Source organism: Phyllobates terribilis, unplaced genomic scaffold, assembly GCF_046119375.1.
Source record: "Phyllobates terribilis strain yellow unplaced genomic scaffold, ASM4611937v1 Scaffold_7__3_contigs__length_470593459, whole genome shotgun sequence".
NCBI lineage: Eukaryota > Metazoa > Chordata > Amphibia > Anura > Dendrobatidae > Phyllobates > Phyllobates terribilis.
Genome location: NW_027362767.1, coordinates 237,957,540 through 237,983,996, shown reverse-complemented (window position 1 = coordinate 237,983,996; position 26,457 = coordinate 237,957,540). Strand labels below are relative to the sequence as shown.

The following is a 26,457-nucleotide window of genomic DNA, read 5'->3' as shown; positions in this document are numbered from 1 at the left end:
TCTTATACTGATGGGACTATAAGATTGGTTACACCCTCGTGGCTCCAGGGCTAAAATTGTGATCTAAATTCCTTCATGCTGTACTCCGTCTCCGTAATTAATTATTTTCACTTGGAAACTTTAAAAAATGTTATAGTATAATTAATGCTGAGCAGAGAAGGGCAACAAAGAACAAGTCTTGCTCTGGAGGACTCAACAGGTCTGCCTTTCAATAGGCCTCGTTGTAATGCTTTATGTCTCCTGCGGAGGAGCTGTTCAGAAAGTGAATACTCTTTAATCAGCAAATGATCAAAGGATCCTTCTTGAAAATTGATTATTCAGAGCACACCATCGCTTTATATTGATAGTCACCACCATTATATAAGATGAAACAAATATTTGACTTTAAAGGGTTCGGATAGGTAAACATAGACTAATTTAGGAACCCTTCTTTAACAGTAATCATGGAGGTAGGAATTGGTTCAGTCCTTACAGGTGAACTGGTGATCAAGATTGCTAGGCTAGGTAGCAAAATCCAGCAGAGTAGAACTCTGTAGTGTGCTGTCCCTCAGTTATTCCTCCTGAAAATGTATGGAAAAGATTGACAACTGGGTGTTACCTTTTCAGTTTTCAAAGGGGAGTGTCCGTGCAGAGTCAGCACTGATCGGACAGCGTAACAGCGTGTCGGGATATTTCTCAATGACAACGAGCTGTCAATCTTGTTTATACATTTACAGGAGGAATAACAGAAGGACAATACTGTTTGCGCTAAAATGAACATTTTACATGTCAGAAATTACTTTTCATAGTAAAAGGACGTTGCCCCTTCTACTTGATCAGATATATATCAAGCCATTCGCACCTTACATAGTCACATCCTTACCCAGGTGGTAAGAGGCACTTCAGTCGACATGTCGTAAGAAGGGACATACTCAGGTATTTTGGCGTTTCTCAATCTGTTGAAGTTCTGGCATAAAGAGGAGATTGGAACAAAGGTTATCTCTCTCTAAAAATTTCTGAGAAAAGAGGCGAAACAAAGGCTCTCTCTGAGGAGAGAATGAGGTGAGTGAGAGAATCCAGCGAGCTGGCCGCGGTCCCTCCTTATCAGTCTCCTCTGGAGTGTTCATCAGTGATGAGGGGCCGGGGGGTTTGGGTTTCAGGAGCCCGTGATAAGCTACGTAACTTGAATTGCACCCATCCTTGATTCTGCACTCCCGAAACCAAGTATCCTTGTGAAAGATTATGGATATTTAAGACAGAAATTTAAAGAGTTTGTCTGAGATTAGAAAAATAGTGCTATTCACATGAATAGAGATAAGCTGTAATACCAGACACAGCCAAAAAATAAGAGTGGTGCTGTTCCTGGAAAAAAAAAAAAGAATGTAACTTTATAGCGGATGGAGCTTTGTTTTCTGATAAAGTTTAAAAATTCTTTGCACAGATACGGTCTATAGTTACATGATAAAATTCTGTCTGTCTGCAGTCGCCACTAGGGGGAGCTTTCTGCATACTGGTAATACATTGACCCTTATAATAAAATAATATGCAGTGAGCTCCCTCTAGTGGTAGCTGCAGGTAGACAGTTTTTCTTTTATCGTTATTTAGCTCTATGAGCCACATTTAAATTTTTCGTCTAAAAGGTTCATAAAGTGCAAAAAAAAATGTGAAACTTTTTCTAAGCATTTTCCAAACATGCATAGATTTGAAGTAGAGGGCATCATCTCCGAATTTAATAATTAAAAAGGATAAAAAAAAAAAATGTGGTTAATTTTGGCACAAATCTACGCCCTCTCATACATTTTATTTTCGCACAAATTTTTTACGGACAAATTTTCATATATTTGGCGCAAATTAAGAAATACCAGTATTAAGAAATGTGTGCCAATGTCTATAAAAATATATCTAAAAATTAATAATTTTTGGATTTTTTTTTTTCTGTTCTATATATTAACTTAGATACACAGTTCATCACAGGTGAGGAGTTATTCACCTGGCTTACTTCTCTATCAGATTTATTGTGCCACCAAAACTTGTGCCAACAATGATAATGATGCTTATAAAAATGTTTGGGTGGATTGCTCGACTTTCCGAGACTTTTGCATATCACAGCAAGGATCTATTTGCTGTCAGTTCTGGAATTTGATATAAATAGTAGTGGCGTAACGTCAGACCTGTACGAACTTGAAAAGGAAGCTCTTCGAAAATGTATAGTTTACCCGAATATATTTAAGGATCTGCTAATTATTTTGTCACGTATTTATGATTCATTTCTTCACTGCAGGAAGTTAAAGTGGACAAGTCCTCGTCTATTGATAGCGATGTAAAGGGGCAAATCTGTGCTTAAAGCAACACTATAAAAAATAAAAAAAGAAATTACAAAGATTAATACAAAAATAATATAGCTTCATTCCGAAAAAATACAATATTATCTTTTATGCACATAAATGTTTTATTAGTGTGGAATTCATATGTAATAATGTTTTTTTGCAATCAATTATGCAAATTATGAGTGTTTTAAAACAGGAAGTGCTAAGCCCCGTGAAGAAGCCGGCAGGCGAAACTCTGAGTCAGAAAAATGACCAGGTGTAATTGGATGTTATATGCAATTTTAAAGTGCTAACCATTATAGGTATAGAGTATAAGTTGTAACTATATATATGTATATATATATATATATATATATGTATATATACACCGATATACAGAATAGAAAATATTCTATTATATACACCTCAGGAGGTATATATTTTTTCTCTTCTTGCAGAGGAAGGGGCTAAAGCTACTTTTGTGTATCGCTGGGAGTAGGCAGACTACTCAATCCGCTCCAAGCGGAAGACGAAGGAAATCAGGAAACAGAACTAGTTGCGTTGGTGATGGCGAAACATAGAGATAACAGGGTGCAATGGTGGCAGGGATCAGAGATGACTCCAATCCTGGCCATTTAACACCTCCGATGCCTCTGTCAATACCATACATAGCATCTAAGTGATTATACATATGGAAGAAACTTCTTTTGTTACCTAATAACCTGTTTGTGGCAAGATCGTGGTATTCCAATGTGTTCATATGACTGCTAACAATGTTCAGGTCCACCACCTTAGTAGAATCAGGCTGGAATAATACATTGCTATAAGGAAGTATTATGAGTATAAGCGATAAGTCCCAAGCATTTTCAAAGTCCCAAGGTGGAAATATATTAAGAAAAAATATATATATATATATTCATTACTTATATCATCAAATATGTAACAACCCAAACAATAAAAGTATCACATTATTTAACCTAAACGGTAAACACTGCAAAAAGAAAACAATAAAAGAAAGGTAAAGTTTTTCAGTTTAAAAATAAATAAATAAAATATTTGCCGCAAAACATCAATGAAAAACTTGTCCATAAAAAAAAAAAAAAAAATTAGATAAATATTCAAGAAGAGCAGCAGGGTCCGGCGAAGCCAAACCAGGATTACCTCCATACAAATATCAATAAATTCCGCTTTTCCAAAGTGACAAAGAGATTTTATTTGCAGCACACACAGCGCGTTTCACCTCTCTAATGAGCCTTCGTCAAGTATAATGGACAGAGGACTAATCGTTTATAAAACCAATGGCTCGGAGTGGAACGCCATTTGAGAAAATACCGGCAAAAAATACAAATCAATGATACTATAAAATAAAAACTTTATACATGTAATACCGCACTCATCCTGTTGGATACCTAACTACTCAGTCACTGCCTATCAGCGGAGGTTGGCACTCTATATGGTCGACAATGGCGTGGAGCGGGGGTGCCAATCCGCCCCTAGGGTGCCAGCCTCCACTGCTAGGTAGAGGTTATATGAACAGGTACTTATTAGGGTGACTTAGTGCTTCTCCAGCTATATCTAGTTTTAAGATTGTTTAAAATACACCTGGTTCAATACCACACACACCCATCCCGTCTTATTGTTGCATAAATATTGTGTTATTGATATTTTGAGGCACGTCTGGTCCTGTCACACAAAAGATTTAGTCTGTTACAATCCGGTATGCATGTGTAGATTAGGGCACACTAGGGTACTCCAGGCACAGACAACGATGAGCGGGGGCGCCATTGTCGACCATAGAGAGTGCCAACCTCCGCTGATAGGCAGTGACTGAGAAATTAGGTATCCAATAGGGCACACATGTCAAAATCTGGCCCTCAGGGTGGTTTTATTTGGCCCGCGACACCAGAACCGCCACCCCCATGTGGGGCCATTATACTGTATGGAGGATTATGTGGGACCATTATACTGTATGGAGGACTATGTGGGGCCATTATACTGTATGGAGGACTATGTGCGGCCCATTATACTGTATGGAGAACTATGTGGGGCCCATTATACGGTATGGAGGACTATGTGGGGCCCATTATACGGTATGGAGGACTATGTGCGGCCCATTATACTGTATGGCGGACTATATGCGGCCCATTATACTGTATGGAGGACTATGTGGGCCCATTATACTGTATGGAGGACTATGTGGGGCCATTATTCTGTATGTAGGATTATGTGGTGCCCATTATACTGTATGGAGAACTATGTGGGGCCCATTATACTGTACGGAGGACTATGTGGGGCCCATTATACTGTATCGAGGATTATGTGGGGCCCATTATACTGTATGGAGGATTATGTGGGCTTATTATTCTGTATGGAGGACTATGTGGGGCCCATTATCCTGTATGGAGAACTATGTGGGGCCATTATACAGTATGTAGGACTATGTGTGGCCCATTATACTGTATGTAGGACTATGTGTGGCCCATTATACTGTACGGAGGATTATGTGGGGCCATTATACTGTACGGAGGATTATGTGGGGCCATTATACTGCATGGAGGATTATGTGGGACCCATTATTCTGTATGGAGGATTATGTGGGGCCCATTATTCTGTATGGAGGACTATGTGGGGCCCATTATTCTGTATGGAGGACTATGTGGGGCCCATTATACTGTATGGAGGACTATGTGGGGCCCATTATACTGTATGTAGGACTATGTGTGGCCCATTATACTGTACGGAGGATTATGTGGGGCCATTATACTGCATGGAGGATTATGTGGGACCCATTATTCTGTATGGAGGATTATGTGGGGCCCATTATTCTGTATGGAGGACTATGTGGGGCCCATTATACTGTATCGAGGATTATGTGTGGCCCATTATTCTGTATGGAGGATTATGTGGGCCCATTATTCTGTATGGAGGACTATGTGGGGCCATTATTCTGTATGGAGGACTATGTGGGGCCCATTATCCTGTATGGAGAACTATGTGGGGCCATTATACAGTATGTAGGACTATGTGTGGCCCATTATACTGTATGTAGGACTATGTGTGGCCCATTATACTGTATGGAGGATTATGTGGGGCCATTATACTGTACGGAGGATTATGTGGGGCCATTATACTGCATGGAGGATTATGTGGGACCCATTATTCTGTATGGAGGATTATGTGGGGCCCATTATTCTGTATGGAGGACTATGTGGGGCCCATTATTCTGTATGGAGGACTATGTGGGGCCCATTATACTGTATGGAGGACTATGTGGGGCCCATTATACTGTATGTAGGACTATGTGTGGCCCATTATACTGTACGGAGGATTATGTGGGGCCATTATACTGCATGGAGGATTATGTGGGACCCATTATTCTGTATGGAGGATTATGTGGGGCCCATTATTCTGTATGGAGGACTATGTGGGGCTCATTATTCTGTATGGAGGACTATGTGGGTCCATTATACTGTACGGAGGATTATGTGGGGCCATTATACTGCATGGAGGATTATGTGGGACCCATTATTCTGTATGGAGGATTATGTGGGGCCCATTATTCTGTATGGAGGACTATGTGGGGCCCATTATTCTGTATGGAGGACTATGTGGGGCCCATTATACTGTATGTAGGACTATGTGTGGCCCATTATACTGTACGGAGGATTATGTGGGGCCATTATACTGCATGAAGGATTATGTGGGACCCATTATTCTGTATGGAGGATTCTGTGGGGCCCATTATTCTGTATGGAGGACTATGTGGGGCTCATTATTCTGTATGGAGGACTATGTGGGGCCCATTATGCTGTATGGAGGACTATGTGGGGCCCATTATGCTGTATGGAGGACTATGTGGGGCCCATTATGCTGTATGGAGGACTATGTGGGTCCCATTATACTGTATGGAGGACTATGTGGGTCCCATTATACTGTATTGAGGACTATGTGGGTCCCATTATACTGTATGGAGGACTATGTGGGTCCCATTATACTGTATTGAGGTCTATGCGGGGCCATTACACTGTATGGAGGACTATGTGGGGCCCATTATTTTGTATAGAGGAATATGTGGGGCCCATTATTCTGTATGGAGGACTATGTGGGTCCCATTATACTGTATGGAGGACTATGTGGGTCCCATTATACTGTATGGAGGACTATATGCGGTCCATTATACTGTATGGAGGACTATGTGGGTCCCATTATACTGTATTGAGGACTATGTGGGTCCCATTATACTGTATGGAGGACTATGTGGGTCCCATTATACTGTATTGAGGTCTATGTGGGGCCATTACACTGTATGGAGGACTATGTGGGGCCCATTATTTTGTATAGAGGAATATGTGGGGCCCATTATTCTGTATGGAGGACTATGTGGGTCCCATTATACTGTATGGAGGACTATGTGGGTCCCATTATACTGTATGGAGGACTATATGCGGCCCATTATACTGTATGGAGGACTATGTGGGTCCCATTATACTGTATTGAGGACTATGTGGGTCCCATTATACTGTATGGAGGACTATGTGGGTCCCATTATACTGTATTGAGGTCTATGTGGGGCCATTACACTGTATGGAGGACTATGTGGGGCCCATTATTTTGTATAGAGGAATATGTGGGGCCCATTATTCTGTATGGAGGACTATGTGGGTCCCATTATACTGTATGGAGGACTATGTGGGTCCCATTATACTGTATGGAGGACTATATGCGGCCCATTATACTGTATGGAGGACTATGTGGGTCCCATTATGCTGTATGGAGGACTATGTGGGGCCCATTATGCTGTATGGAGGACTATGTGGGTCCCATTATACTGTATGGAGGACTATGTGGGTCCCATTATACTGTATTGAGGACAATGTGGGTCCCATTATACTGTATGGAGGACTATGTGGGTCCCATTATACTGTATTGAGGTCTATGTGGGGCCATTACACTGTATGGAGGACTATGTGGGGCCCATTATTTTGTATAGAGGAATATGTGGGGCCCATTATTCTGTATGGAGGACTATGTGGGTCCCATTATACTGTATGGAGGACTATATGCGGCCCATTATACTGTATGGAGGACTATGTGGGTCCCATTATACTGTATTGAGGACTATGTGGGGCCATTACACTGTATGGAGGACTATGTGGGGCCCATTATTTTGTATAGAGGACTATGTGGGGCCCATTATTTTGTATAGAGGAATATGTGGGGCCCATTATTCTTTATGGAGGACTATGTGGGTCCCATTATACTGTATGGAGGACTATATGCGGCCCATTATACTGTATGGAGGACTATGTGGGTCCCATTATACTGTATTGAGGACTATGTGGGGCCATTACACTGTATGGAGGACTATGTGGGGCCCATTATTTTGTATAGAGGACTATGTGGGGCCCATTATTTTGTATAGAGGACTATGTGGGGCCCATTATTCTTTATGGAGGACTATGTCGGGCCCATTATACTGTATGGAGAACTATGTGGGGCCCATTATACTGTATGGAGAACTATGTGGGGCCCATTATACTGTATGGAGGACTGTGTGGGGCCCATTATTCTGTAAGGAGGACTATGTGGGGCCCATTATTCTGTATACTGGTTGGCCTGAGACTTTGGCCAAGTTTTTCATTTTGGCTCTCTTTGTGTTTGCATTTGACATCCCTGGTCTATTTAATGGGCTGTCAGTCCAATTTTTTTAAATCCATAACAGTATTTCTTTTAAAGTAGCGGTTTGCACGTTAGTCAATATTTTTGACACCTCTGATCCTTACCAGAAATTCTAAAGATTTTTTTAAATCTTTCTATTAAAAAAAAAACTTCATCCCACACAAAAAAAGTCCACAAGGTGACGTAGGAGAGAAAACAAAAAAATAAAAGGTTCTTGGAAAAGGAAGATGAAAAATGTAAATAAATCATGAAGGCCAAGCTCACTGCGGCAGCAAGAGGTTAGGGCGCAGTACACAAGGAGTCTTGTCGCATTGCTCTACATTTACGGACAAGGCTCTGGCCTCACTGGGAAACCATTCATGCAACACCGGGACATTGGCAGCGCTTGTAGCGCCATCTACAGACGGAACGTGGAAGTAATACACAATATCTGCACTAAAGAGAGGATCAGACTTGCTGGGATGAGCTAATTTTACTTTTCGTGTGAACGGCTCCTTTTTTCCCAATGTAAATATGGTTTTAAGACATTTAGCAGATCGCAAAAGGGGCGGCTCAGGCAAGGATTACCACCACCAGATCCAATAGTACCTGCATTATTACATTTTCAGCAAATAGATGTTTATTTGCGGTAAGATGAAGTTACACAAGTTTCCAATATACTTTATCAGTTCCTTCATTTTCAAAACCTCTGCTTGCTGTCATTGATAAAAAAATGGTCATGAAATTGCAACAATCCCTTGTATCCATTTAGAATTTTTTTCTTTACTCAGTCCCTAGCTGGGACTTTTATCTTTTACTTACCTGATCCATTATCCTGCAATACTTCTGCACTGCGGGATATTACTTATGCAGGGACCTATAGGCCACCGTAGCTGGCTCCCCTCCTCCCCCATTACTTTGTCTCGGGTGCCGAAAGGTTTAAAGAGGGATCCCTCTCCCTCAAATAACCATTTCAATACCACCGTCACTATAGATGGAGGTATCTAAGGGCTTAAACATCCGCGATCGGTGCGAATACCGATCCTGGCAGTTGCAGGAGGGTGGCAGCTATGATATACAGCTGACACCCGCTGATGATGGTGCTGGCTCTGCTTGAGAGCTGGCGCCATTGTTTTCCCACAAATGGCCATGGACGACACATCACCGCCTGCTAAGCTGCTTATGTATGGTAGATTTCGGGAAAGCACTGAAAAAAAAAAAAACATCCTCCCTTTGCATTTTCACCTACCACCAGCAGCGCAGGAAAGAGACACATGGAGCTTCTGTCGTGGCACGGACGTGCGCTTCCTTCAGCTTGTTCTCGGCTGTTGCAAGGATGTCTTGGGAACTCTGGTGTCCCGGAAGACAGCCTCAGAGGACGATATGTGCCATGTATTTGAGACCCCTGACTTAGACCCTCATCAAAGCGTCCTAACCAGCACTCTGCTCTGCACTGATGAGGGGCAAGAACCCCAAAAACAGCTCTCTGTGAATGGGTTTATTTCTTTTTTCGGATAAGACTTGTTTAATTTGCATAATATATCACTAATATCTCTCATCACAAGCCGGAGTGATTAGTGAAATCTAGGACTCCAATCCCTTCTGATTATCTTGTAGGCACCATGTACTACAGCAGGGATCAGCAAACATCCAGCTGATGCAAAACTGCAACTCCCAATATGAACAGATTGCTGCCTGTCAGAGAATGCTGGGAGTGGTAGTCTCACCACAACTGCAGTGGTGAAGGTTGCGGATCTCTGTACTAAAGTAGATATTCTATGAAAGGAGGTAGTAGAAAGCCTCAAGACATTGCATCAGTCCCTCTGCTCCCTCTAGTCACAGAATATAAGTCCCATAAATGACCCCTGTAATCTGCAGTCAGAAAGATGATGGCTCCAATACATTGTAAATGATATCGCTGCTGCATTATTTTACCATAAAAAGCCGAACACAGAAAAAAGTTATCAGTTCTTTATTGCAAAACATTCGGACACCTTAGTGACGCAAAAATTACATAAGAGACTAAAATAATAAAAGGCATCGGAGACATTGTAACAAAAGCTGTAGAAAGCATTCATCTAAAAATGGAAGGGTCAGCGCTGAACACAATAATGTCACAATTCTGAGAATAAAGGGTTAAGGGGGGGGGGGGGGATCAGATTATTACACCATGATGAAAGTAAAACTTAAAACATGTGGGGGAGGGGAAGGTTCTGTGGTCTTTCAGGATTGACGTTCGTATACATAATACCACGGATCAGAGAAACCAGGTAGAGTCACGATAAGTTATAATGCTCCCAATAAGACGGAGGCTGAAGGAGTAGAGAACATCCAGACACTGGTTAGTCCTTTACTAATCGTTTGGATTCGGGTTGGCATCTGGGTATTTGGTTAAGTCAAAAGTCAGGACCTTGCTGATCACACAATCCCCTTGCTGCAAAGACAAGAAGGAAATGGATCAGTTAACATTATATAACACAAGCAGGGTCATTTCTCTACCTGCAAGTCAAGGAAAGGTCCCAAAAAGGCCCCTGGAGCTTCTGAATCGTCCAGTGATTTACATGTGTTATGGGGATACCGCGACAGAGAGGAGCCAGAAGTTTGCGGCATCTGGTTTCACGCACTCCTGCACTGGTTAGAAGAACTTCACCCATCTTATTAAACAGTGCAGATTTTTTCCTTGCTGGCAGTGCAAGGGTTAATCTGTTCAGTTGAAGCTCCTGGAGCTTTTCTACTTGGACTGTCTCAGCTATTCAGTGTTGGCCACTCCCCTCTGCTATATATGCAGTGTTCCGAATTGCCAGTGTTAGGTCTTACTGCCTGGTTTAGAGTTGGAAGCGTAGTTTGTGGTTGCAGTTGGCGTTTGGAGATTTGTTCAGGAGATTGTTGCTTGGAGTTTTGTGTGCACATCTTCTTCTATTTGGTTTCTTCTTCCTTACACTCCCGTGTCCCACTCTGTTGTTCGGTGTGTGAATTTTCTATGGTTAGTATTTTCATTTATCCCTGCCAGTCTTCCTTTGTTTGTATGGTTAGTGTATTCCTATACACCTCAGCTTCCAGGGAAGTGTATAGGAATAGGCACCTGGTGGGTGCCCATAGTCCCAACACCATTGTGGCAACATGACTGTCACCAATAGGTGGCAGTAGAAAATTTTTGCATATGTCTTATCACCGAGAGTATTGCCTTGCTAGATCTCCACAAGAAGTGACCAGAGCTGTCAATTAAAAAAAGAAGGGTGGAGATGGATGCAAAACAAATAGGTGGGGCAGGACCACCGAACTGCTTTGGTCACCCCAATGGTGCACCGTGTGCCCGTGCTTAGTTTGGACAGTCATTTTTTTTCCTGGCAGAATCATTCATTTGCAGACAAGAACGTGACTCTTAGTATATGTGCAAAGTTCTGCTGAAATCCAGTGCAGAGAAAGTACCCCCCCCCCCCCTTTATTTCATATGTCCCACAATGATCAGAATTTCCAGAATTTGAATATTAGAGACAAGTCAGAAGTTTTGATCTATGAGAGCGAGACCCCCTGATGACCACTAAATATATGGAGCAGAGATGGCACTCTTCCTCTAGACGGATTCTCCGTTGGGAACATCTTCAATTTTGGAGGAAAGGAGCTTAGTATTTTTGCCCCCTTAGTTTAGACCCCCTCCCCCACACCCACACAGATCAAAAACTCAGTTGAACTTTAATAAAGTTATATAAAACCCTAGAAAAGTAATTGCCCCTTGAAAACCTCAGTCATTTCTTACCTCGGGATATACCCCGACCAAGCTCTCTGCCTTGGTGTAAAATTCCTCCTTGAGGGAAATGACAATTGCCTGGAAGTTCGTCATTGACTGCTCCTTAATGTAATTGGCCACCTGCAACAAAGAGAAGATGAGGTCCCGGGGCATGTATGTAGACCATCTTAGGGCCAATGGGAAGACACCTCAGTAATGACTTAAGACATGCCTCACCTTTCCTATGTTGGTGTTATCCAAGGCAGCGTCTATTTCATCCAACACAAAGAATGGGGAGGGTTTGTAACTACGGATTAAAGTCAAATCTGCAAATTAGGGGCTGTTAACGTAGAGACCCTTATTACTAAGCAGAGCGGGGATAGTCCTTTACCTGTGAATTGCAAAGAGCAAGGCAAGTGCCGCTACAGTTTTCTCTCCTCCAGACAAGTTGTCCATGGGCCTGAACCGTTTCCCAGGGGCCACGCAGTTATAATTGATGCCATCTAAGTAGGGTTCTTCAGGGTTTTCTGGCCCCAGGAAAGCCTGTGAGCGTCAGGTAAATCATCAGAGATCAGATGAAGGACGGCTAAGGACAAATCCAGAATGACTAAGGATGGTTATTACCTGGGCACTACTATTCCTGGACAGCGCTTTGTAGATTTCATCGATATTAGTAGCTACAGATTCAAAGCAGGCGTTGAACCGGTCGAATCTCTCTTTCTTTGTCTGCTCAAATGCTTGCTTCGCTTTCTTCGCTCGCTTACGAGCCGCTTCAAACTCTGCAAGACGACATTTTAAGAAGTTGAATAAGAGGCTGCCAAAGTTTAGCCACTTGGGCAACAGAACCAGCTGCTCATGCTTTCACCAACAGGCAGCACAACTCAGCATTAGAGTTGGCACAAATTGCATCAGTAATCAGAGCCTTGAGAACCACCTCTTCTCTTGAGTAGTTGGCCTGGTGCAACATAATCGTTGCTGCATGACGTCTTGCCAGGCCGGCTAATCAAAAGAAGAGATGCGGATGCCGTTAGCAAAGAAGCGGATCTCACAGAGCGAATCGATTCACACCAACTCTGCTCGGGGTCTTACCATCAGACGTCTCCTGGAACTTGTCCCTGACGCTCTCCAATTTCTCCATAGCCTTCATGTTGGGAGCAGAGATACGTTGCAAAATACTCTGCTGCTCGTTCAGCTTCTGCTGCAGAGCAGTCATTTCTTGCTTAATGTCATCATCGGCCACAGCATCCTGCCCAAAAAAAAAAAAAAAAAAAAATCAAGTAAGGCAATATAAGATTTTCCAATAGGAACAAAATTTAAGCGTCTCCTCGTGGAGAGTGACAAGCCAGGCCAGGCCTTGTCAGTAAGGAGACTTATAGGCCATGCAATGCTCCTCTGGGAAAGTAAATATGCAAATTGCCTCTTCCAATAGTGCCCTCTATTGGAAGTAACTATTCTAAAAATCAATATCGACCTTCTAACGAGCCTTGCCATGACTTAGGATAAAAGCCAAACAAGAACCTCAATTTGCAGACGCGGTGTTTCGGGGTATTGCCCCTTGTCAGTGTAAAGTATGAGAACTGATTTGGTTAGGTGAGAGGATTAAAGGCTGGAATCTAAGGATTATGACAAGCCAGGCCTGGCATGTCAGAGTAAGGAGACTTATATGCATGCTCGTGCACACGAACAAAATTTAGAAACATTGGACCAAGAGGTAGAAACAGCAGCTGACCTTGAGGTCTTCAGAAAGTTCGCTGTAGTCGATCTCGATTAAAGCTTCCCGGGCATACACATTAGAGGACCTCTGGGAGGTGCTGACAGATTCTTCTCCCTGCGAACCACCCTGAAAAACAAAAACACAGAAGTCATTTTCAGTCTTGTAAGAAACACAAACCACTCGGAAGGAAATCTAGTTGCAAATGAAGCACTAAGCCAGGTATGGGGCGGCACGGCAAACCACAACCAAACAGATGGGTTCTCCTAAGTGATGATGACCTACCAGAAACCGGTTTCTGAGAGGCCATCAGTCTGGAAAACTGATGGCTTATTTGTGTGAATAGAGGAAGGACAGGTACTTAGAAGAAGTTGGAGAGTAGAGGGCAGGTTGAAGCAGAGTAGTAAAGTTGATGATCAGCAGGTTGTAGCGGTTTTCATGTTGTGGAAGACATGGCAGGAGCTGATCATTGAGAGGGCGAGCAATTAAAACTGTGATTTTATGAAAACTACAGCAAGAAGCCCATTGCCTGAGTTAGGGGGTCTGTATTATGACGCCCTCAGATTGGGAGGAATAAGCCTGGAGAAGGACTCTCTAAGTTCTGTTCTCACCTCTTCCTGGCTGATGTCGTCCATGGTGCCCTTAGAGAAGGGCAGCTTGATATCCTGCATCTTGCAGGCCTGCAGCAGGTTGTGCCGATCACTTCGCTTCTGCTCCAGTTTGGTCTCAATTGCAGTGACTTCTTTTTGCAGGTGGGTCATCTCCCTGCGAGATCACAAAAACGCAATAAAGAATACAGGACACGTATCAGAGGAGAACATAGTCTCGGACACTGTACACATTATATACTATATCACTGACTTGTTGGCGCCCCCCAGCTTCTTTCGGATGTCTTCCATGAGATGATTTTTGTCATTGACTTCAGACTTTTTCGCCAAATGTTGGTTTTTCAGATCTTGTAACTGAGCCATTGTCTCGTCGATGATCTTCATGTGTCTTTGCTCCTCCTAAATAACACAATGAACTCAATCAACACAAGGTCTCCGCTGGTGCAATCCTGGGCCATCGAGACGTTTCATCGAACAAGTTGTCCCCGTGAAGAACGCTCTAGAAATAAAGTCTTGATTTTACCTTTTTCAGTTTTTCGATCTCATTTTCGTCTTTCTTTACAGACTGCTCCCACGTCTGCACCTTCCCCTGATCCTCCTTCAGTTGATTCTTCTCGTAGTCAAGCTGGATACCCAGACGGGTCTTCTGATTCTCAAACTCTAACCTACAGAAAATAATACCATCGAATTATCATCTACCGCCTAAAAAATCTGGGGTCCTCAGCCTGAGGCTCCAAAGTTATTACCAAACTATTAACTCCCATTGTAATTGTTTTGCAACAGCTAGAAGAAAAATAAGTGCACTTAAAGGGGTTGTCCATCATTGCATGTACTTTGGCACTTGAGCTTCATAAAAAAAAATTGCACCATTTGCCTTGTATGGTCTGTGCGTTGGGCTGGCTGCAGAATGAGTTAACTTAAAATCGATCTTTTTCCTCTCAGCTGATCTAGGAGCACAGACCACGTCTCAGTTCTGTAATAGCCAAACATTGAAGGAAACCCAATTGCAAAAATGATTATCAGCCCAAAATACATGCATGAGAGTAAAAAAAACAAAACTGTTCCCAAAGATGGACAACCCCTATAACATACATACTAGAGATGAGTGGATAACTTTGCACAACCCCGGTCCGTACTCTCTGGCTGTGGACAGGAGCTGTGAAAATTTCCGTACCCTACGGGGTCCCAGGCTCAGCTTATGATTGGCCGGGCTAGTCAGATGTCACCTTTGTGCCATACAGACGACGTCAGTGAATTAAACACCGCGCCAGGGAATATGGAAGCTTAGGAAATTTGCGTTTGCGAGAAGAGATCGGCTCAAAGTTCATCTTATACAAGGACCGATTTGAGTGTTTTGTGGCAGATCGGCCAACGAAAGTGATTACCTCTTCTTGGCGATCTCATTCTGTCTCTTGACCTTCTCCTCCTCAAACTCTCTGATGTTACGGACCCCGATCTCCTGACAGAACTCTTCAAACACCTCATCCTCCACCTGGTAAGTACAATCATGCATTACCCTGTAATCTAGGGAGGGGGGCGCCATTGTGCTCTACAATGTAGCTTTGCTACTCACCAAATTCATCTTCTCCTTCAGATCCTTCATCTCTCGCTCGCGGCTCTGGATGATTCGCTTTATGTCATTGATACGTGGGCTGAAGTTGGCCAACTCGCTCTCCAGCTTGGATTTTTCCTGGGCACAAAGAAAAAAAGTGAAGAACAGGTCACTACGAATAACATGACTAGAAGTAGCACAAAAACCGCTGCAGTCTGCCACCAGAGCCCCCGCCTGTCCGCCCGGCCACCAGAGCCCCCGCCTGTCCGCCAGAGCCCCGCCTGCCCGCCCGGCCACCAGAGCCCCGCCTGCCCGCCCGGCCACCAGAGCCCTGCCTGCCCGCCCGGCCACCAGAGCCCCGCCTGCCCGCCCGGCCACCAGAGCCCCGCCAGCCAGTTACCTGCATGTTCATTGCTAGGTGCCGAGTCTTGGTCTGCTCGAGGTCGCTCTGGGAATACTTCAGCCTCATCTGCAGACCGTGCGCCTGGGACTGGACCTGCCGCAGCTCGGCCTCCTTGCGTTTCGCTTTCATTTGCTCCTGCAAGAGAATAAAATGGTCTTGATTGATCTGTAACGCTTCCACTTATATCATCACGGCTGCAGTGTTTGTCACTGCTCACCTTCAGCTCTTCTGTTAATCGCTCCTTCTTTTCCTTCAGTTTATCCACCGCTTTTTCATCCCATCTTCTCGCCTTGGCTTTTAAGTCGCTGGCACCTCCAGAGATCACACCGGACTTCTGGAATAAGGTGCCATCCAGAGCAACAGTCTGCAAACAAAAAATAATCAGATAACAGCACTCCACTTCTACGTTACAAAAATAGCCACAGATCATACAGAAACTACCACTTGGGCCTGTTCGAGATGGATGAGGGGCAACTCAGATCGTGATTGACAAGTCCTTCACTTTCTTCAGGAAGGAGCCGCCTGGCAGACACTTTTTTTCAAGCTCTTTTTAAAACCATGCAGCATATTTAATATTAGGAGGCGCCTTGACTTTGGCAGCAATTGTGCCAACTTGGAGCCAAGTTTTAAGACCTATGTATTACTTTTTGCAGGTCGACAGACAAGGTTGGTGGCTTCGATGTGACAACGTGCACCAAGAAGTGACAAAGTTTGACAAGTGTCTACAGATGAGGAAACTTTATCATGCAGTATGAGCCACTGTGATAAACTTTACGCATTTACAGGTTATCTACCCTAAAGGAAGCCATACACATTAGACGGCAGTCTGCTGAACGAGGCATTGGCCGATCGGTCAGCCGTCTCTCCCATACACAGGAGCCCTCGCTCGGCTAAGCGCTCCTGCATTCTCTATGACACGTCAGCCGGCAGCTTATGTCTGTGAGAACAATCCGGTCTGCAGTCTGAAATCAGACGTGCCCAATCGTCATCTCCCCTAAAAATCAGTCGGTCGGGGTCCCCCATACACATTAGACTGCTGGAAGCACCTGTCGATATCGGCCGACATTAGTCTCATGTGTATGTGGGCCTTAAGATTCCACTGTGTAAATAGTAGACAAGATTAGGAAATTTTCCCCAATTTGATCCCTTAAATACTCCAACATTTCAGCATAGATCATTGCTCTGTAATGAGGGAGCCGGTCAGTATTGACGCCGTCCTAGGACAGCTGGGAGGATGTAACACTTACTTTGTGTCTCTGATGTCCTCCGAAGGCTATCCTGCGAGCGTCTTCTACATTATCGCACACCAATGCGTTACCGCAGGCGTACTGTAGGGCCTTCTTAATGTGCGGGGGCTCATATCGGATGACATCAATCACCAGCTTCGCCCCTTTCAGCTCACGCAGCTTCTCATCTGTCGGTTTTACCTAAAAATAAAAAAAAAATGCATTAAGTAAAAGCAGTAGTGACAAAGCCATAATATTCAGAATAAAGTTATTAGAAACGTTTCCTTCAATACCTCAAGATAATCCAGAGGGAGGAAGGTTTCAGGCTCCCCGCGCTGCTCTTTGATATATTGGATACAGTCCCTTCCTGTCTTTTCGGAGTCGACAATAATGGCATCCATGTTCTTTCCCAGCACCTTAGTGACCGCGATCTGGTACTTCTTCTGCGTAGGCTGGCAGAGGTCAATAAGGCGGCCGTACTGGAGAGAGAAATGTACTGTGTTATCATTAGTGTCCAGTAGCCTTTACACCCCACAGAAGGCTGTCCGATATCATCATCGGAGCCCACCACTGACCACAGAGCCAGGATACAGCCGCTTGATGCTCTCCATGATCTCCGCTTTGCGCTGCTGCCTGCTGCTCTCCTGACGATCGATCCTGGCATCACCGAGCTGCTCCATCACTTGGTTCAACTCCTTATTGATTTCGTCAATCCTTCTCTTCGCCATTTCCACTTCGTCTGTTAAAGTCTCTTCGAGATTCTTCTGCTCTTCTAAAGACTGCCTAGAAAAAGGGAGCAATAAAACATCAGGCATGGGCAACTCCATTTCTTCCGTGTCCTTTTACGACAACCCTTATTTTCATAAGCTCCGTGAAAGCATAAGGGCATCAGAAAGGAAATCACCCCCATATAAGTCCAATCTGCTCCAAAGGACACAACCTGTCCTCCATGGACTGCAAATAGAGAATTTTCCAGCTCAAAAGTTCGAGTACTCATTGTTTTCAATGAGGTTCAGGTTCGAGTGAAGTTGTGGTACCAGAACCGAACTTTGGAATAAAGTTCGGGTTGGGTAGCAGAACCTGAACTTCCATGGGTCCGCTCATCCCTATAGCTTGGACACTACTATATTACAAAAAAGACAACCTAATGAAATAAACCAATAACACCTAGGGCTACCCACTTGCTGGTTGCAATATATTCCTCCAGCTTTTCTATTCTCTTCTGGTTTTCTTCGATTTCACGCAGTTTCTGCTTGATTTTAGCCTGGGAAAAAAAATAAATAAAACATAGTCAAGACCCAAGTCATAAAGCCGCCGGCTTCTTATATGCGGCACAAAGCAAGATGAGGTTGCACTGGAGCACAATATGGTCATACTTCAGTCTCCACTTTTTTCCTTTCCTCCAGGTCGAGGCGATCCTGATCAGCTTTCTGGTCTCTGTTGAATTTCTCAAGCTCCTGGGCCAGCGTTGCAGCCCTTTTGCTGGCTTCCTCTTTCAGGCGGTGATACTTCTTCACCTAGAGGATGAAAGGAAAAATGGAGTAAATCACAAGTTTAAAAAAAACACAAAAAACGTTGGAAAGAGGTTGTAGAAAAAAAAAAAAAACAAGGATGAAACAGTAAGGAAGTGGCCATTACCTGGTTTTCCTCCAATGTAAGATCCCGACCTTGGCTCTGGCTTTCCTCCTCCATCCTTTCTTCAAACTCCTGCCGGGCATCCTCCACCGACTGCATCTCCTTCTCCAGCTCATCCATATCCCCCTTGCGCTTCTTATATTGTTTCTGGGCATTCTGGAGAGATTTCTTGGCTGCTTCCAACTTCTTGATCTTGTGAGAAGTGTTCTCCTTGGCTTTGATATATTGTGGACGCTTTTGATTCAATTCGGCATCCTTCTCCCTATGGGTGGAAGGAAAAGCAGCATGCCATCAAAGCAAGGCTGGATGATGAGACAACCACAAGAGAGCTGCAGTAGAGGAGACCGACTCCTAGGAGCTCGCCCCAAGAGGACTCACTTGATTTCCTTCTCTATGGATTGCTGTTCTCGCATCATCTTGCCCAGATCCTTCTTCTTCTCCTTGAGTTCTTCTTCCACCTTGTCCATGTGCTTCTTGTCCTTGTCAATCTCCTTGTTCTTATTTGACAACTCCTTGTTCAGTTTCTCGATCTCGGACTCGTTGTGGTAAAGCTTGAAGAGCTGCATTTGGATCTGGGCTCGTGCCACCTCATCCTTAAGTCGCTGGTACCGCTCTGCCTGTGTACAGAAGAAGAAGAATGGCATTAGCCTCTTTCTTACCACATGAATCACATACATAGGAATGTCCTCCTGCTCGACTGATGGGCTGTCAGTCAAGCAGAAGGAGGCGGTGCTGGGCAGGGAATAGAGCTGGAGTGACAGATGCTTCAGATCTACCATCGCTCTTCAGCCTCATTTGCACAAAAATTCCAAAAGAAGGATGGACCGGCCAAGTAAAGCTATTGCTGGACTTGTCTCTGAAAGACCTACATGTGTATATAAATAGTTTGTGGGGTGAAATCCTGCTGACAGACTCCCTTTAAATTGGGCAACCCGCTGTAATAAGCAGTCACATACACAGGCTTTAGCCAGTGATGGAGGATGTGCTCTTCATGGCGCCAAGGATTGGGGATTGCATTGAACTAATGGTGACGTGGTGCGGTTGCGCTCAATCTGAGGATCAAAGCACAATGGTCACACAACATATATAAGTAGGTAAACGACAATTCTCCCATTTTACAGACCATTTTCTTTAAATCGCCCCCAAAAAATATAACACAAACTGGGATCAGAAAAGACCGACCTCCTCTTTCTCCTGCTTGGCTTCCTTTCTCTCGGCAGCAATGTTCTTCTTGCGGTGATAGTTGAACTGCGTGTCTTCCTCCGCCTTCACCATCTCCTTCTTCAGCTTGTCGTACTCCTGCGCCAGCTCACCCGACCGGCTGATCTCCTCAAACAGTGCTGTGCGTTCCTTGGGATTCTTCATGGCGATGGACTCTACGGCCCCCTGCACAAGTGGGTGGAAAGCAACAACGAATGAGGGAGGAGAAACTTCTGTCGTTTTAGGGGTTACTCGACCTTGTCTTTGCCCTGCCAATGCGGCCTGGCAATCCTCCTGGTCTCTGTGTACCAGCGGCTGGCATGACCAGTGCAACCAATCTGCAGCCTCGTGCCAGGCAGTGGGAGCTACAATACCAGCAGTACAGAAAGATAAGATGAATATCGTATTTTTCAAACTATAAGACGCACAAATTTGAGGGGAAAATGGGGATGCGTCTTATAATACAAATGTAGCTTACCAGTGGGTGGGGTGGGGGGCGGCTGCGGTGGTGCGGGGTCCCAGGAGGCAGGGTCGCTGCTGCAGGAGTGGGGATATGCAGCAGGCTGAGAGGATGGGGTGTTCAACGGTGCGAGGGACGTTGGCTTTCACAAAATGTCGGCGGAGTCCCCGCACTCCCCATTGTTTTTTCACTGTGGTGGACTTCGTGAAAAAGGCATCCTCCAGCAGTGCATGCCTCTGTCAGCCATTTTCTAGACGTCCACCACAGTGAAAACAATGGGGAGTGCGGGGACTCCATTGCCATTTTCTGAAAGCCTGGGGCCGCCTCCTCCTAGCCCAGGTCCTGCAGCATTGTCCCACTCCTGCGGCTGCCATCTTCCTGCAGCAGCGACCCTACCTCCTGGGACCCCGTTCCACCGCAGCCGACCCCCCCAGTAAGCTACCATAAAATCAGACAATAAGATGCACCACCATTTTATTAAAAAACTTTTTTTCCTATTTTTCTCCCCAAAATTTGGGGCGTGTCTCAGTCTGCCAAATACGGTAGTTTTCTTTTGTACATTTGCAGCCGTCTTTTAAACGAAATGTCAAAAGTCGCGTAACCCTTTTGTAACTGTTCGCTGTCTGTAGTGGAACTACAAAGCACAGCATACCCTAACAACCACAGGCATGCTGATGGTTATCATTTCGGCAGAGCTGGCGAGACCACTGTATTTATTATGAGGGGTCCGGGATACTTATTCCAAACAGATAAAGGAAATAGTCTATAGAAAAGACCAGACAGGGCGGCGGATGATGCTCCGATACCCGGCGATCTCCTTACCTGGAACACCAAGAAGTTCCTGGCCTTAATCAGGATCCCGAGCCTCTCCAGCTCATCGCTGTACTCTGCCAGCTGCACGGCCTTGCTGTTGATTCTGTATTCGGAGGAACCACCTGAAAAAAAAAAAAAAGAAAAGCAAGTCCATTAAAAAACGCTGATGCTTCAAGATGGGAATTGTACTCAGGAACCTATCCGTGACGGTAACTAACAGTGCTGGCCTCCAGAGCTGAAATCTTGGATTCTAGGAGCACCATTGCCCAGATATATAGGATGATCAAGTGTCCTACATCTCAACTCTAGGTCGTTATGGAGGAGTCTGGTGACGAGCTTGTCAACCCTTTCTAATGACAGTGAGCAGAAGGGTGAGTGCAGCGCTGAAGTAACACACAATCTAATTAAAGAGATGATCACCTGGCAAGAGCCTGCAGACTCTAAGCAGCCATATTTCCGCCCTCTTGGTCTTGACTAATTGCTCAAGTGTTTGCCCTTCTCTTCAGTGCTGAAATCTCGCACCAAACAACCCCAGGAATATACATGTGCCAAACTCCTTCTGCTCTGGGCACCGTCGTCATCATCTGGGTGTATGGCACACGGTGGACGCCAATGATGGTGTTGCCCAGTGCAGTGTGCAGGCGTCTGTGGCACATTGGCAAGATTTCGGAACTGAAGAGAGTGTGGAACATTGGAAAAGTCAGAACAGAGTTTATAAAGAAGAGGCCGCACTTATCAGGCTTAGGAGCACCAATGGAGAGTTAATGAAAGACCTGCTCATGAGCGCCCCCTACAGCATCGACTGGGCATTACCAATGATATGTCTTGCAAACACTTTCTCCTTGCCGTTATCCTCCTCATACACCATGGTGACGAACGCTCGGTTCGCAGCAGGTTTCCCCACAGGAGCTCCATGAATGAGGTCACGAAGGGTCTTCACTCTCAGATTACTGGTCTTCTCCCCCAGCACAAAGCTGATGGCGTCCATGAGATTGGATTTCCCTGTAGACAAAAAAAAGTGAAAATATGATAAAATATATAAGGAAGGAGCACAAATCAGAGGCATACAGGAAAAGAGTGAGATGTAGAACACACAGGTCCTATATATGGCATCTAAAGGGCCACCATCCTACAATGCCTGGACTGAGCACACTCAGCTCTGTTGCTCCTTGTAAGCGCGTGTCGGGGGGATACGTAGATTTTCCAGGCTGCATATTACAGTAGCAGGATTGTGGGAGAAAACACACGGCGGAAATTAACCTGTAGCGCTGCAGACTAGATATCTGCCGAACGTCAATTTATGCTGCAGATTTCTCCTTGTGCAGTGCAAATCTGCCCTGTGTGCACACATCATTAGAAAACGTTTTCTGCTTTCGAACAATCCCTGCAGTTTGTTTAACATAAAAAGTACACTGTGCATTACTCACCCTCCCCAGGTCAAACGCTGAGTCTCCGCCAGTGTCTGCAGCTCTGCCATCACATCGACAGCACTGCAGTCAATCCGTGAGCTGACAGGTAATCAATATCAGATCATAGTTGTCACATAGAGGTCTCTATTCCAGGCCAGCGACCTTAGGATGGGTCATCAGTGTCAGATCGGCGGGGGTCTGACACGCGGCTGTTCTCACCTATGGAGGCGGCCGGATGTACGGTAGACTGTGAACCGCGAGGCTCTATTCAGCACCTAGTGGCCACTGCTGGGTATTACAGATGTATTCACTTCAATAGGAGCCGAGCTGCAATACCTGCAAGCAACCACTAGAGTGTCTATAGAGCTCAGTTCACATTGGCTGCTTTCAGAGCTGAGAGCAGCTGATCTGTGGTGGAGCCAGGTGCAGACCCCCAGCTTACTGATAATGGTGACCCATCTAATGGACACTTACCCGGATCACAGCCAATCTAGGAGCACTGGCCGGCGATTAGGTGTCGCCTGGACCCATGACCACAGCAGCAGCCGCCAATCACACGTCTGTTTACAAGAAACATTGAGCCCCATACATACCGATCACATGTTTACACACATTAAAGGGGTTGTCCACCCTCATATCATCATTTTTGCAATCATTGCTCTGTCTGTCTCCTATAGCCTCTGTATTGCGGGCTGCAGAATGAGCTAACTGAGGATCCATCAGCGAGCGCCTTCTGACCTAACTCTTTTCTCTGAGCTGATTTATGACCACAACAAAGTTCAATGTCCACGAAAAGAGTTTATAAAAGTCAAAAAGGTGAAAAGTTTTCAATTTAAACTAATTGCAAAGAATATTTTTTTTTTATCCCCAAATGTAAATAAAGTCTCCAGTCACTGACAGCAGATGGGACGCGGAGCAGACGGGAATGTGTTAACGGCAGCTTCCCCGGACCCTGCACTCACCGGATCCATTGGGGCCGATGATGGCCGTGAACCGGCGGAAGGGCCCGATGATCTGCCGGCCTTTGTACGACTTGAAATTCTCAATCTCAATTAACTTCAGGAAGCCCATGATGGCGGCGGCGGCAGCAGCCTACCAGCTCCCGGTGTCCGCGGCTCCCACCGGAACTACCGATAATCCGGGCCGAGAGGCCGCCAATTCCCTGCACTCGACGAGAGGAACGCGCCTGGCAGTGACGTCACCAAGCTGCTGCCCGAGGGGGCGGGGCTTCGTCACATAAACATACGTCAATACTGTACGGAGATGTCGCCAGCAGGAGGAATGACCGCCATCTTGTTGGTAGGATGTAAAACCAACGATGTGTGTATCCATAACCATGTATCTGCTTATACGGGGTGCAGGGTGGTCAGCGTAACAGGCGGTGCTGGAATCATTACTGGATTTCTTTATGTGCATTTTTATTGTACTTATGTATCATCCCATTATGAATATTATCGTAGCTCATCTAAGAGCAATAATCAATAATCATACCTCCCAACTTTGTAAGAAGAGAAAGAGGTACACATCATGCACCCCTGGCCACACCCCAATCCACACTCATTTACCATTTCTTTCTCCCAGGGCCGGCTCCAGGCTTTTGTGGGCCCTGGGTGAATGAGTCCCAGTGGGCCCCTTTACCACATACCTCGATTCATGATGGACAGATACCGCAGATATATATATATATATATATATATATATATATATATATAGTACAATGTCAAAGATTTCACTTCTTACATTACATGAGCGATATCTATTGTAAATTCTACAATAGCTCAGAAACCGGCGAATCCTCACAGCGCACAGTGCAGACCGGACAGTATAGTCCTCCATACAGTATTATGGGCACCACATAGTCCTCCATACAGTATTATGGGCACCACATAGTCCTCCATACAGTATTATGGGCCCCATATATTGCTCCATGCTGGTCCCCATATAGTGCTCCATACAGGATACTGGTCCCCATATAATGCTCCATACAGAATAATGACCCCACATAGTCCTCCGTACAGTATAATGACCCCACATAGTGCTCCATACAGTATAATGGGCCCCACATAGTCCTCCATACAGAATAATGACCCCACATAGTCCTCCGTACAGTATAATGGCCCCACACAGTGCTCCATACAGAATAATGACCCCACATAGTCCTCCGTACAGTATTATGGGCACCACATAGTCCTCCATACAGTATTATGGGCACCACATAGTCCTCCATACAGTATTATGGGCCCCATATATTGCTCCATGCAGAATACTGGTCCCCATATAATGCTCCATACTGGATACTGGTCCCCATATAATGCTCCATACAGAATAATGACCCCACATAGTCCTCCGTACAGTATTATGGGCACCACATAGTCCTCCATACAGTATTATGGGCCCCATATATTGCTCCATACAGTATACTGGGCCCCACAGAGTCCTTCATACAGTATACTGGGCCCCACATAGCCCTCCATACAGTATAATGGGCCCCACATAGCACTCCATACAGTATTATGGGCACCACATAGTCCTCCATACAGAATAACTGGACCCACATTGTCCTCCATACAGTATAATGGGCTCCACACAGTCCTCCATACAGTATTATGGGCCCCATATATTGCTCCATACAGTATAATGGGCCCCACATAGTCCTCCATACAGTATTATGGGCCCCATATATTGCTCCATACAGTATACTGGGCCCCACAGAGTCCTCCATACAGTATACTGGGCCCCACATAGCCCTCCATACAGTATACTGGGCCCCACATAGTCCTCCATACAGTATACTGGGCCCCACATAGCCCTCCATACAGTATAATGGGCCCCACATAGCACTCCATACAGTATTATGGGCACCACATAGTACTCCATCCAGAATAACTGGACCCACATTGTCCTCCATACAGTATAATGGGCTCCACACAGTCCTCCATACAGAATAATGGCCCCACATAGTCCTCCATACAGTATAATGGGCACTACATAGTCCTCCATACAGTATAATGGGCACCACATATTCCCCCATACAGTATAAAGGGCTCCACATAGTCATCCATACAGTATAATGGGCCCCACATAATCCTCCATACGGTATAATGGGCCCCACATAGTCTTCCATACAGTATAATGGGCACCACATATTCCTCCATACAGTATAATGGGCACCACATAGTCCTCCATACAGTATAATGGGCCCCACATAGTCCTCCATACAGTATAATGGCCCCACATAGTCCTCCATATAGTATAATGGGTCCCACATAATCCTCCATACTGTATAATGGCCCCACATAATCCTACATACAGTATAATGGGCCCCACATAGTCCTGCATACAGTATAATGGGCCCCACATAATCCTCCATACAGTATAATGGGCCCCACATAGTCCTCTATACAGTATTATGGGCACCGCATAGTTCTCCAAACAGTATAATGGGCACCACATTGTGCTCGATACAGTATAATGGGCACCACATAGTCCTCCATACAGAATAATGGCCCCACATAGTCCTCCATACAGTATTATGGGCCCCACATAGTCCTCCATACAGTATAATGGGCCCCACATAGTCCTCCATACAGTATAATGGGCTCCACACAGTCCTCCATACAGAATAATGGCCCCACATAGTCCTCCATACAGTATTATTGTCACGGGTGTATCAGAGTGTCTAGCAGCCATATCCTCCTACTTCTCCTCTTGCTTCCTCAAGCTCAATGTGGACAAAACTGAACTCATTATCTTTCCCCCATCTCGCATAT

General features: G+C 45.0%; 1 protein-coding gene across 1 annotated transcript; it reads right to left on the bottom strand.

The window, feature by feature from the left end:
- Positions 1–9,900: 9,900 nt before the first annotated feature.
- SMC1A (structural maintenance of chromosomes 1A) lies at positions 9,901–23,911 on the bottom strand. The gene is made up of 25 exons (XM_073639896.1): positions 23,650–23,911; positions 22,092–22,280; positions 21,288–21,400; positions 19,988–20,191; positions 19,184–19,422; positions 18,809–19,067; positions 18,547–18,687; positions 18,352–18,434; positions 17,746–17,953; positions 17,464–17,649; positions 17,192–17,371; positions 16,162–16,308; positions 15,942–16,079; positions 15,563–15,679; positions 15,375–15,481; positions 14,513–14,654; positions 14,243–14,388; positions 13,993–14,146; positions 13,400–13,510; positions 12,760–12,916; positions 12,295–12,449; positions 12,062–12,213; positions 11,908–11,977; positions 11,701–11,811; positions 9,901–10,377 (listed from the first exon to the last, which is right to left on the bottom strand). Exons 1-25 carry the CDS (start codon positions 23,756–23,758, stop codon positions 10,297–10,299), a joined length of 3,699 nt encoding a protein of 1,232 aa, XP_073495997.1. The 5' UTR covers positions 23,759–23,911; the 3' UTR covers positions 9,901–10,296.
- Between the last annotated feature and the right edge of the window lie 2,546 nt (positions 23,912–26,457).